This window comes from Artibeus jamaicensis, unplaced genomic scaffold (assembly GCF_021234435.1).
Source record: "Artibeus jamaicensis isolate MK-2021 breed Jamaican fruit bat unplaced genomic scaffold, CSHL_Jam_final scaffold_1964, whole genome shotgun sequence".
Classification (NCBI taxonomy): domain Eukaryota; kingdom Metazoa; phylum Chordata; class Mammalia; order Chiroptera; family Phyllostomidae; genus Artibeus; species Artibeus jamaicensis.
Window position 1 is genome coordinate 55729243 of NW_026522030.1, and position 14094 is coordinate 55743336.

Below are 14094 nucleotides of genomic sequence, written 5' to 3' on the forward strand. Positions count from 1 at the left end.
ACCCATAATGCAAACCAGTTACAAAGAGGTTACATTAAAATATATGAAGGACAGACTTCTGGCCAAGATGGAGGCATACGTAGACACGCTATGCCTTCTCACACATCCATAAGGACAACAACAAATTTAAAAACAAAAACAACCAGAACTGATGAAAATCAAACTGTATGGAAGTCCTACAACCAAGCAGCTAAAGAAGAAACATTCATCCAGCCCAGTAGGAGGGGCTAAGACAGGCAGTCAGGCAGAGAGGACTGCTTGCAAGGCAGCAGCTGGCAGACCAGGCAGTTCCACATTTGAGTGCAGATAAACTGGGAGGAACAACTGGGGAGCAAGAGAGATCATACAAGCCAGGGTTCCAGCACAAGGAAATAAAGCCTCAAAACCTCTGACTGAAAAAAAGCAGTGAGGGTTGAGGAGGCAGGAGAAATTCCCAGCCTCACAGGAGAGTTCACTGGAGAGATCCACAGGGTCCCAGAACGTACACAAACCTACCCACCTGGGAATCAGCACCAAAAGTCCCAATTTGCTTGTGGGTAGCAGCAGGAGTGACTGAAAGCCGGCAGAGAGCTGAGCAAGCAGCACTGTTGTCTTGGACCCCTCCTCCACATACAGCCACAACACAGCCAGGTGGACTGTCCCACCCTGGTAAATACCTAAGGCCCCTCACTATATAACAGGTGCACTGAGGCCAAAACATGGCCCAAATGAAAGAACACATCAAAGCTCCAGAAAAAATACAACTAAGTGATGAAGAGATAGCCAACCTATCTGATGCACAGTTCAAAACAATGGAAATCAGGATGCTCACAGAACTGGTTGAGAATGGTTGCAAAATAGAGGAATAAATGAAGGCTATGAAAAGTGAAATAAAGGAAAATATACAGGGGACCAAAAGTGACAAGAAGGAAACCAGGACTAAAATCAACGATTTAGACCAGAAGGAAAAATTACACTCAACCAGAACAGAATGAAGAAACAAGAATTCAAAAATATAAGAAGAGGCTTAGGAATCTCCATGACAACTTTAAACATTCCAACATTTGAATCATAGGGGTGCCAGAAGGAGAAAAGGAAGAGCTCATCATAATTACATTAGCCAAGATTAAAGATAAAGAGAGAATCTTAAAAGCAGCAAGAGAAAAGAACAGTTACCTACAAAGGAATTTCCAGAAGACTATCAGCTGATTTCTCAAAAGAAGCCCTGCAGGAAAGAAGGGGCTGGAAAGAAATATTCAAAGTAATGAAAAGCAAGGACCTATATCCAAGATTATTCTATCCAGCAAAGCTATCATTTAGAATGGAAGGGCAGATAAAGTGCTTTCAGATAAGGTCAAGTAAAGGAGTTCATCATCACCAAATCCTCATTATATGAAATGTTAAAGGGACTTATCTAAGAAGATAAAAAATATGAACAGTAAAATGACAAGAAACTCACAACTATTAACAACCAAACCTAAAACAAAAACAAAAACCAACTAAGCAACCAACTAGAACAGGAAGAGAATCATAGAAACGGAGATCACATGAGGTTATTATCAGTGAGGGAATGTGAGTGGGAGAGAGGAAGAAAAGGTACAGGGAATAAGTAGCATAAATGGTAGGTAGAAAATGGACAGGGGGAGGTTAAAAATAGTATAGGAAATGGAGAAGCCAAGGAACTTATATGTACAACCCCTGGACATGTACTGAAGGGGGGTAATGTGGGTGGGAGGTGGTATGCAGAGAGGAAGGGAATAAAGGGGGGGGATGGGACAACCGTAGTAGCATAATTGATAAAATATACTTAAAAAAAAAAGGTATATGAAGGACAGAATTAGAAGTCCCGGCAATAGGACTTACAAAAGGAAAGGGTCAAAAGAATGAAAGGAGCAACATTAGAATGATATTAGCGAATAAGTTTTCAGAACTAGAGATATGAGCCCTCACATTAAGTAAGTACACACAAGTCCCAAACAGGCAAAATACAAATCTACATTTAGACACATCTCAATGAACCTGCATAAGACAAAAATAAAGTCTTAAGAGCAACCACACATCAAAAATTAACTACCTATATATAAATAAATCAATGGCAATTAGACCAAGACAAAATGTCTCAGAAACAATAGAAGGCAGAAAGCAATGAGAGCGTAACATCAAAGTCCTAAGGAAAAATAACTATCTACCTAAAATTCTATATCCATTCTAACTCTCATTCAGGAGTAAGTGAAAATAAAAGACATCTTCCCAGAAAGGCTAAGAGATTTTAATTTTAGGCCCTGGCCAGGTAGCTCAGTTGGTTAAAGTGTTATCCCAATATGCCAAGGTTCAGAGTTCAATCTCTGGTCAGGGTACGTATAAGAACCAGCCCATGAACACATAAATAAGTGGAAGAGCAAAACAATGTTTCTCTCTCTCTCTCCAAAATCAATAAATAAAAAATATTTCTAAAAAAGAAAAACTAAGAGATTTTACTCTTTAGGGTCCAACCCTAAAAGTAAAAGACATACTTCTAGATATACTTCTCAAGAAAAAAGTAGAACAAAAGAACTAATATGGATCAAAAAAAAAAAAAAAACCTTAGTAAAGTGTTGGTAAATCTAAACATGCAATGATTGTTAAAAACAATAATTGTTAAAATTTTCTACCAATGTCTTAAGAAAAAAAAAGGTAGGGACATTATTCTAGAATAAAAGTTGGGCAGACAGAAACACCCAAATGGAATGAGGAACCCCTCCCTGGATCCTGATTCAAAAGTAAACATTTATGAAGAACATTCTGGGGATAAGAAAAATATTATTCATCAACTTTAGAATGGCAGAACAATACTGTATATTGTTAGATCCCTACATAAAGTAAAATTATTTTTATAAACATACATCAGAATAGACTACGATTCAGGATAGTGGTTACCTCTGCAAATTCAAGAAGAACAGGGTCCAGGAAAGGCAGATACCCAAGGGTGAACTACATTTTTGTTTTGTTAAAAATCTACAGCAAATATTGTACAGGCCAAAAGTCCATATGGTTTTTTCCATAAAGTATAAGACACATTTTTCATTTTCACCAACAACTTCATCGCCTTAGATATTTTGAGCATGTTGGCTATCACTTGTATGGTAGAACATTGATTGTTCTCAATTAATGTCTCAATTTGATCTCTATCTACTTCGACTGGCCTACCCAATCACGGAGTATTGTCCATGGAGAAATCTCCAGCACCACACTTCACAAACCACTTCTGACATGTTCAGTCAGTCACAATACCTTCTCCATACACTGCACAAACCTTTTTTGCATTTCAGTTGCCTTTTTACCTTTCTTAAAACAATAAGTATAATGTGTCAAAAATGTTGCGTGTTTTCTTCCACCTTCAATATCGAAATTGCTACACAAAAGTTCACTAATCTTGGTACGTTTTTGTTTTGGGGTTTTTTTAAGTATATATAGGATATTAAAGTCTGAGTTCAAGTGGCTTAGATGGGTCTTTCTTTCTTTTTTTGTTTTTAAGATTTTATTTATTTATTTTTAGAGAGAAGAAGGGAAACATCAGTGTGTAGTTGCCTCTCATGTGGCCCCCACTGGGGACCTGGGTCCACAACCCAGGCATGTGCCCTGACTGGAAATCAAACTGGCGACCCTTTGGTTTGCAGCCAGGGCTCAATCCACTGAGCTACACCAGCCAGAGTGGTAAGTTTTTTTAAATACACACCGATATGACACAGTCATGATATAATCTAACAAAATTGTTTTGAATGAAGTTAAAGACAACTAAGCACTACTAGAAGTATCCTATGGAAAAATAACAAACTTTTTGGCCAACCCAATATTACAAAGATTTGTCAAAAGAGTATTCATTCAGTAAGCAGGTATTTACATTATTCCCTATACTTTTAAAAAGATGCTGAAATGTAATTTTAAAAAACAATTTAAGAGAAAATTACTCCAAGTAAGAAGTAACATATAAAGTGTAAGAGGGAACAAAAAGTTGTTTCTCCACAAAAAGTATAAAAATAATGTTAAAGTCCCCCAGCTTAGGGAAATAAAAGGAATCCCAAGAGTCAAACTATCCAATGTTGGAGGAGAGGGTTACTGCCAAAGAACTTATCTGAACACCTCTAAGAAGTCCAACTGACTTCTTAAGCAGACACAAATATGCCCTCTGAATGGACAAGAGGACAATTTCATGGTTCACAGGGCCTAAATTAAGTTGGACAAGAGTATAAAAGGCCCTTACCAAGCTAAAGTGAGAACACAGTACCAACCAAATATGCCAAGAGCTTTCAAAGTAAATCTATCATCAAAAGCAATCTTCTACCTAAGGTCTTTTTCCTTCATCAAACCATGCAGTCAAAATGTTCTACTTCTCTGCCAGCATCTATTCTTAGCCTTAGTCTGTGGTCTATGATCTTTCTCCACCAAAGTCTTCCCCACATGTACCTATTTCAGTTGTGTTCACCCTTTTCTTCCTAAGTCCTGCCATGACTTCTGGCCTGCCTGAATTCAAATATGACCTACACTGTCCCATCTTGGATGTATTATTCCTACATTTTTTATTCACTTATCCCAATGCCTATCAATATTACATTTACTAAACCTAATAATTTCTTTCACACATTACTGGGCAACTGGGGAAACTGAATATAAAGTAGGTATTATAGAGAAAGTAATTTTTAAGTGTCATAATGATTTGATAGCTGAGGGAACTTAAAGATATAGAATTATAGTTAATATTTTAGGTGTGATATCAGTAATGACAGTCACATAGAGAAATTTTTATGGAAAAGCATGCCGAAAAACTAATAGAGTGAGGCATTTCAATGTCTAGAATATAGTTGGTTTAGCAAAAATACAACTGTATACCTTTAAAGCAAACAGAGCAAACATTAAATGTTGAAACAGGTCATAAGTATTCAGGTTAATTACTGTACCATTCTTTCACATTAAAAATTTCTGGTCCTCTACAATAAAATCTTGTAAATGAATGTTTAAATATTTTATATATTTACTTTTAAAGAGGGGGGAAGAGAAGGAGAGAGGGAGAGAAATATCAATGTGTGCTTGCCTCCTGCGGTACCCCCTACTGGGGACCTAGCCCGCAACCCAGACATTTGCCCTGACTAGGAATCAACCAGCAACCCTTTGGTTCACACACCAGCCAGAACTAAACAAATGTTTATAGCAGTATTATTCACAATAGCCAAATGGTGAAACAACCCAAATTTCCATCAAAGAAAAAACTGATAAAGAAAATATGGTTTGATCATACAATAGAATGTATTCATAAAAAGTAATGAAATATTGATACATGCTACAACCAGGATGAACCCTGAAAATACTGTGCATGCCTGACCAGGTGGCTCAGCCGGTTGGAGCATCATCCCATGCACCAAAAGGTTGTAGGTTCGATCCCCAGTCAGGACACATACCTAGGTTGTGGGTTCAATCCTAGGTCCAGACGCATATAGGAGCCAACTGATTGATGTTTTTCTCTCACATCAATGTCTGTGTGCATCTCTCTTTCCCTTCCTCTCTCCCTAAAATCAATAAAACACATCCTCCGGTGAGGATTAAAAAATAACAACAACAACACTGTGCAAAGTGGAAAACTATACAAGTGAGAGAAGGCAAACACAAAAAGCTTCATACTGTATGACTCCATTTACACATCATATCCAGAATAAGCAAACGCATAGAGACATGAAGTACATTAGTAGTTGTCAGGACTGGAAGAGGTGGAAATGGGAAGTGACTTTTAATAGATATGGGGTTTCTTTTAAGGTAATAAAAATATTCTAGAACTGGACAGTGGTGATGGGTGGACAACTTTGTGAATTTCGGATATGCCACTGAAATATACACCTCACAATAGTGAAATGATGTGCATTTCACCACAACAGAAAATAACTGGGGGGAAAAAGAATGTAATGGAACAGTTACCATAGTGAGAAATATTGATGAGAGGGAGTTTAAAAGAGAAAAAAATAACCAACCTGGAAGTGAAGCAGGGTACTGCAAAAGAATACTTCCTGCATATACTTCTTCTGAGGCAGGATCAAATGAAAGAGGAGACATAGGCGGTAAAAGATCCACAGCCTTAAAACAGAGAATGCAAAATTTTGAAATATACATATTTTACTCACTACCACATAACAATACTAAGTTAATCTATGAATGAATGATTCCAACAAAGACAGAATTAGGGTACATATAAATTATCCTACAATTATTTTTAAAACAAGGAGTACAGTATTAGGAACAAGAGAACTACTTTGCCCTTCAGCTATATCTCAAAAGTAATAGTACCTAACATAAAGAGGAATATCTCATTTTTTACATGTATTTAGAAGAGTTACAGAAACTAAACATTTGAACTTTAGGCTGAAATGCAAAGATGACAAACACACAGCATTTCTATGTCATTAATAACATGATATACCAAGAGACTGCCTTATATTAAAATAATCTCCCAAAGGCAAGTCAATCCCAGAAAAGGAAAGGCTAAAGGAGTTCATCACCACCAACCAAACAGTATTACAAGAAATGTTAAAGGGACTTCTTTAACAAGAAGAAAAAGAAGAAAAAAATTAAAATGTGAGAAATAAAATGGCAATAACTACATACCTATCAATAATTACTTTAAAATGTAAATGGGTTAAATGCTCCAATCAAAAGACACAGGGTCGTTAAATAGGTAAGAAAAAAAGACCCTTACATATGCTGCCTACGAGAGACTCACTTCAGATGGAAAGACACACACAGACTGAAAGTAAAGGGATGAAAATAAAGGGAAATGTTTTCATACTTCAAGAAAATAGAAACAAAAAAAGCTGGGATAGAAATACTTATATCAGACAAAACAGACTTTAAAACAAAGGCTATAACAAAAGAAAAGAAGGACCCAGCAATTCCACTTTCTTTGTCCAAAGAAACCCAAAACTCTAATTCAAAAAAGCATATGCATCCATATATTCATTGCAACATTATTTACAATAGCCAAGATATGGAAGCAACCTAAATGTCCATCAGTAGATGAATAGTTAAAGAAACGTTGCATATATACAATGGAATATAACTCAGCTTAAAAAGGAATGAAATCTTGCCATCTGCAACAACATGGAAAGACCTAGAGGGTATTGTGCTAAGTGAAAGAAGTCATACAGAGAAAGACAAATGCCATTGATTTCACTTACGTGTGGAATATGAAAAACAAAACAAAACAAAAACAGAGAACATTTTGATAATTACCAGATGGGAAGGGGTTGGGGAATGGGTAAACAAGGAAAAGAAATTAAGTACAAATTGGTAGTTACACATTTTGATTCATTCACACCAGACAGCTATTGTTGTGTTGGCTGTTGTTATTTTTTTATATGACAGTCTAAGGGAAAAGACGTCAGTGCCCCTGAGTAAGTAATCAGGTATCTGCATGTTTTAAAAATTCTTGTGGCACAATAGTTGAAAGTCAATGGCATAGAAATATAGTCAATAATATCGTAATAACTATGTACAATGTCAGATGGGTACTAGATTTATCGGGTGATCACCTCATAAGTTATATAAATGTCTAAACACTATGTTGTACACCTGAAACTAATGTAATGTTATATGTCAACTGTAACTGAAAACTAAAAATATTTTTTAAAAAAGAAGGCAAAAGGCAAGTCAATATTACTTACTGGAGTCCAACCTTTAATTAGACTGAAAGGAGACAGACCAAGAAATTCTTTCCACTTTTTATGCCATTCTCCTTGTTTTTCAACAATAGAATGTGTTATAGTTGTAAGATCTTCTTTTAATTTGTGCCTATAATAGCATTAAAATAATTTTATTCAAAACATGAATACACAAAAGTACTAAGTAAAATTTAAGAAGTTCATAAAAAATATATATATAACTGTAAGTTCAACCAATGCAGCACATATAAATTAAATAAACTCTCACAATAAATACTGAGGACCTAAAATACTTTATTCCCTCTTAAGACCAGAAAGACCATACATCTATTGCTCCATTTATCTTTAAAATATAATTTTTTCCTGGTTCTGAACTCGAGTTGATAATCTATTCCCATTCCCTATCCATTCCTAAAGGCAAGCCTGTCCTTCTCGGTCACTGCGTAAACAAAAAACTTGTCTGAGCCCTAGTTTTATTAGTAGGCCCCACAAAAGAAAACGTATAAAAAAGCTGGAATTATTTCATAAAGAATTATCACTCAGGGCAAATAATATATTCCAGACAAAAAGAAAACTACATTAATTTTCCTTTCTACTTCATGTCCCTCTCTGAGAGTTGATGACATAAGGTTTTTGAGCACTAGTAAAATTTTCACACTGATTTGTCAAAGCAAGAGTTGTTAACAAGTTGTACTGAGAAATTTTTAAACCATTCTAACTCCTTACCCAATAAAATAACAGAGAATCTTACTAGTACCTTATATGCTTCAGATCCAATAATCTTTGTCTCTGAAATTTGGTCTCTTTTTCAAGGAAATGAAGGTCTATAGTCAGTCTTGCTTGGTCAGCCTGACAACATTCATATTTCATTACTTTCAAGACTTCGTTTAATAACTGAATAACTGTTAATAGGTTCAATTTCCCAGCCTCATAAACATTTCCTATGTGCAACTAAGGATTCAGAAGAAAAAAATAGAGTGGTGAACTGTAAGTTCTTAACACAGTAAATAGCTATATAAATATATTTATATGTTTTACTATAATGTGGAAAGGTTACCTTAAAGAAGAATGAAAAAGTTCGATTTCTCCCCCCCAAATAACACTACGTAAATAATTTGGGTCCAAAGAAAACTGTTGTGGAAGAATTAACAGGCCTTGCTGCTTCATTTTTTGTCATGTAAAGCTGGAAACTAGTGCCCGCCTGTGAACAAAGAGGTCACTGGTTTGATTCCCAGTCAGGATACATGCCTGGATTGCTAGCCAGGTCCCCAGTTGGGGATGTGTGAGGCAACCAATCTATTTATCTCTTGCACATAGATTTCTTTCCCTCTCTTTCTCCCTTCCTTCCATCACTCTAAAGTAAAGAAATAAAATCTTAAAAAAAAAAAAATTTACAAAAAAAAAGTTGAAAACTAGAATAAAAGAAATGCAAATATATGAAAGGAAAATAAAGACTGAGGAGAAAGAGCAGATTTGGAAAGAAGAGCATGAATTCATGTTTTAACAAAAGGTGCAAACTGATGGCACCTACAGACTGAACCCAAACTTAACATGTTTAACACTTAGCCTCATAGTCCCAGTGTTTTCAAATCATTTGTATTAGTTGCCAATATTTTAATCATTAATTTTACATAAAAATTACCATTTCTCCAAAAACCTTATCACTTCCTGCTTTTTCCCAATTGTCACAAACAATTACAGAACTTCACTTATACATATTACCTGCCTAGTCCCTCTAGGACTCTTTCTTTATTTTATTTTATTTATTCATTTTTGACACAGAGGAAAAGAGAAAGAAACGTTGGTGTGTTGTTCCACTTATTTATGTATTCATTGGTTGCTTCTTGTGCCCTGACTTGGGATCAAACCAGCAACCTCGGCATAGTTGGACATCGCTCTAACCAACTAAGCTACCTGACCGAAGCCCGGACTCTTGAGTTGACAGATCTTCATTTTTATGTGATCTGAATTTGAAATACCTGTCATGTTACCTGGGAACGTCAAAGCTCCTCAGGGCCACAACAATATTTTATCTTTGTACCCCTGTACTATAATCAATACCTGGCATATACAGATGCCTAATAAATGTTTCCAGGAAAAAAACAGAAATGTAAGCTATCCAGATGGAAATAATTTGATGTAGTTTGGGTTAAAGGAGAGAGACTGGAAATACCAATTTGAGAATGTTAATGTATAGGAAGCTGATGAAGCCATGGAAGTGGTTAGGAAAATATATATGTATTTGTAATATGGGAAACAAAGGGGGACATTAAAGGAACTATGGGAACATTTTCATTTAAAAGTCAGGCAGAGAAAAAGAAATCAGTGGAAAAACTGAGAACAGCAATCTGAAAAACCACAGAAGAGAGACACTGATGTCACAAAAGCTAAAGAAAGAAATGACTTCAAATATTCATAGCATCAAGATGAAAGAGAAACCAGAGAGAACAGAGCCTTTTTAAGAAGATATTTATGCCCCTGGCCATGTATCTCAGTTGGTTAGAGCATCAGCCCAATAACACCAAAGTTGCAGGTTCAATCCTCAGTCAGGACATATACAAGAATCAACCAATCAATACATAAAATAAGTAGAAAAACAAATTGATATTTCTCTCTCCCCCTTCCTCTGTCTCTAAAAATCAATTAAAATAAAAAAAGAGATTTAGCAATCAGGAGATCATTGTTGCTATACTTGAAAGCTTATAAAGAACTAAGTAGCATATCATCTTCCTAAGTAACTTCCTACTCCCTACCCTATATATGATGTAACACCATTCAAGGTACAGATAATTAATAAATGTGATGGATACAAAGATGCACAGCTTTCTTTACCACACTCCTCTTTATGAAAATTTCACTACATATACTCCAAAATAAATTCTGAAAACAGTAGAAAAAACACTGCAAGAAAAACATGTAATACGTAAAATAATTACATGAAGGGAGTTTTCTCAAAAGCTTCTTTAATATCAAATGCTTACCTGACACATTTGTTTCTCAATTTTGTCAAGTAAGAGCCTTGGAACATTGATAGTAACATTAGTTCCATCTAAAGTATATTGGTTAACGAGACTAAGGACTGAACTAACAACTTCTCTCTCTTTTTCCAAAAACAGAAGCGTTTCATTCACTGCGCCCCACAAAGACCGAACCTTTGAAAACAGAAACAAACAAAACATTAAAGTCTATACGCAATCTGTACATACATTAAAGAAATGTAAAACACAAATATATGCTCACTTCCAAGAACAAATGAAGTATGCCTGGAATGATTTCTGGTGAAAAGATTAACTAGCTGTATTTTAATACTCTAAAACAGGGGTGTCAAACTCATTTTCACTGGGGGACACATCAGCTTCTGGTTGCCTTCAAAGGGCCAAATTTAATTTTAGGACTGTATAAATGTAACTACTCCTTAACTGTTAACGAGCTGAAATTACAGTCAGCCCTTTGAAGGCAACCAGAGACCAATTCAGCCCCCGGTGAAAATGGGTTTGACACCCCTGGCGCAGAGGTTTCATCCAATGGCATTTTCTTGCTGCATGTACTAAGATCCACTCTAGAAATTTTATCTTGTCAATGGCTCAAAGTTGAAACTGAACAACATTAACTGGACTCAGAAGAGATTGCTATGAAGACTTTAAAGGTTTCACACCAACCTATTAAATTTACAATAAAAAATACTGCATTCAGAATAACAATATTTATATTCACTAAACTGGAAGCTTCATGAAAAAAATGACTGCCATTTTTTTCATTGCTCTACTCTCTAGAAGAATGCCTGAACGCAGTAGATTATCAATAAACATTCCCTGAGATGAACAAACAATTACTTCCTAAGGACAACACTCACCTTTCCTAGTGACAAAGTGCCTGAGAAGCCAAATTAATACCCAGAGCAGTATGGTAATCACAGGTTCAGAACAAGGAGCTTGAAAGAGATGTCATCTAAACCAGTGGGCCCCAAATGTTTTGGCACCAAGGACCCGAAGGGGCCTGGGGATTGGGAACCCCTGATCTAAACACAAAGGAGGCCTAAGAAAACACTTCTACCCACATCAAAGCCAACCTCTGAAAGCCTTAGACCATTTATATCTGCCAGATACTCTCTACTACCACACCAGCCTCAATTTAACTTTTCATTTTTCTTCCATACTTACAATCTTCCTTCCCTTAATATATTTTGTTTTGATAAATTTAATACTACAAAGCTACAATAAAAATGGACTTTTCTTGCTGGCATGAAAGACTTTAAATATATTTAAAGCTGCTTTTGTATAAAGTTAGTCTTATAAATTATATACTAATTTTTCCCATCATATTCAAACATTTGAGAGGTACTATTTTGATACCTTTAAATATATAACACTTAGATAATGAGTAAAAAGAAAGAAAAAGTGCTAAAAAAAAGAAATAACAAAGATAGTCCAATTAAGTAAGCAAACATTGCCTATCACAAAAGTAAGATTATCAAAAAAAAAAAGAAGAAAAAAAGGATGGTTATAGTTCTTCTCTCTTCAAAAGTTGTCTCACCTTTTGAATTTTCTCTTGTATATCATTTTGGTCATCATAAGGTTCCATTCTAGTTAGAATTAAATAATCTCATTAGTCATTTTAAAAATCACATAATTTACCATCCAAAGAGCTAATTAATCTGCAAACCCAGCCACTAACAACCATTCCAATTTTAAAACAAAAATAAAATTCTAGCTCAAAGCAGCAATTTATTACAACTAGAATAAGAATCAGAATTATATTCAATACCTATCATCATCTAACTATTGATATATTACTTACATTTCTGGGACTGTCAGTTTCCTTACCTATAAAATACAGGAGCTAAACATGTAAGGCAACTTTCAGATCTAAAAGAAACTTACTTTTCTACTTGGTTTTGCTGTCCTATACATTCTGATCTCAAATTTCGTACTTCTTTAACTGATACTCTAAAAGAAAACATACAAAATGACAAATTTACAGATGTTCCTCAACTTACGTGAGGTTACACATCCCAATAAACCCATCAGAAGTTTAAAATATCATAAATCAAAAACTCGTTTTTTTAACCAGTATGCCACAAGAATTTTTAAAACATGCAATACCTGACTATTTAGTCAGGCAGCACTGACTTCTCCTTTAGACTGTCAAATCAAAAAGTGACAACAGCCAGCACAACAATGCCCATCTGGTGTGAATGAATTAAAATTACACTTATTTTTTTCAGATAGGCAAGAAATGTATTTTTGGTGTGCCACAAAATTTTAGTAATTAGTTTATATGTATGACGAGATGAAAATGGTTGAAAATCACTGCCCTAACCTGCTGAACATCATAACTTAAGCTAGCCTACCTTAAATGTGCTCAGAACAGTATTATTAGCACTCGGGCAACTATCCTGAGTTTTATCTCAAGAGTAAACTGTCTTACCCTTTTCATCAGATTCAAGAGATACAGATGGACATTTTGTAGACATGACAGGATGCTAAAACGTGTTATGACACAGTACCCCCAAAATGCTGGCAACACAGTAGACTGCAGGGTGTCAGCTGTTTACCCTTACAATCATGTGCCTGACTGGGCACTGCAGCGCCCTGCCACTGCCCAGCATTATGAAAGAGCACCATACGAACATACCATTATCCCAGGAAAAGATCAAAATTCAAAATTTAAAGTGCAGTTTCTAGTGACTGTGTATGGCTTTCACACCAACATAAAGTCAAAAAATCTCAGGTTTAAGCATTGCAAGTCAGGGACCACCTATAATTCCATTATAATTATAGAAGCACTATTACTTTAATATTTCCCCCCTTTCATGTATTTGTTCAAGGCCTCTGAGAACTACTCAGTCGAATATACCCAGCAGATAGCTAAAGTACTCTACATTCCCTTTTAGAGTTACAAAATTTAACATACAGGCTGCTATTGAGATGGACTAAGGACTTCTTGGCTCATATACCCTCTGACTTCAAGTAAAATGTTAGTATGTCTTACATACCTCAGGAATAAATTTCAATGTTACCTAAGACAGTCATGCAACATCGCAGTTTTAAAGTAACATAAAAGAATTTTGTCTTTTATAATACATAACACAGTATTTTAAAAGTTACCTTACTAGAGTTGTTAATAATTCTAAAAAATTAGCCGACTGGTGGATTGAGCGCAGGCCTGGGAACCAAAGGGTTGCTGGTTCAATTCCCAGTCAGGGCACATGCCTAGGTTGCAGGCTAGGTCTCCAGTAGGGGACACATAAGAAGCAACCACACAATGATGTCTATCCCTCTCTTTCTCCCTCTCTTTCCTTCTCTCTAAAAATAAATAAAATAAAATCTTTTTAAAAAATTAGACACACATAATTTCTGAAACTAAGAACCTTGCCTATCTTGTTTAATACTGTAGGACTAGTGCCTAAACAGTACCATCACACAGACATGACTCA

General features: G+C 35.5%; 1 protein-coding gene across 3 annotated transcripts in view; it reads right to left on the reverse strand.

Moving 5' to 3' along the window:
- Positions 1-14094, reverse strand: part of HAUS6 (HAUS augmin like complex subunit 6) — a 46321-nt gene that overhangs the window by 20083 nt on the left and 12144 nt on the right. For all 3 annotated transcript variants that reach the window (XM_053656407.1, XM_053656406.1, XM_037132363.2), the window contains exons 6-11: positions 12539-12604; positions 12192-12240; positions 10640-10810; positions 8416-8609; positions 7662-7788; positions 5976-6078 (exon numbers count right to left, since the gene is read on the reverse strand). In XM_053656407.1, the coding sequence (XP_053512382.1) occupies positions 5976-6078; positions 7662-7788; positions 8416-8609; positions 10640-10810; positions 12192-12240; positions 12539-12604 (710 nt within the window). The remainder of the gene's footprint in view (positions 1-5975; positions 6079-7661; positions 7789-8415; positions 8610-10639; positions 10811-12191; positions 12241-12538; positions 12605-14094) is intronic.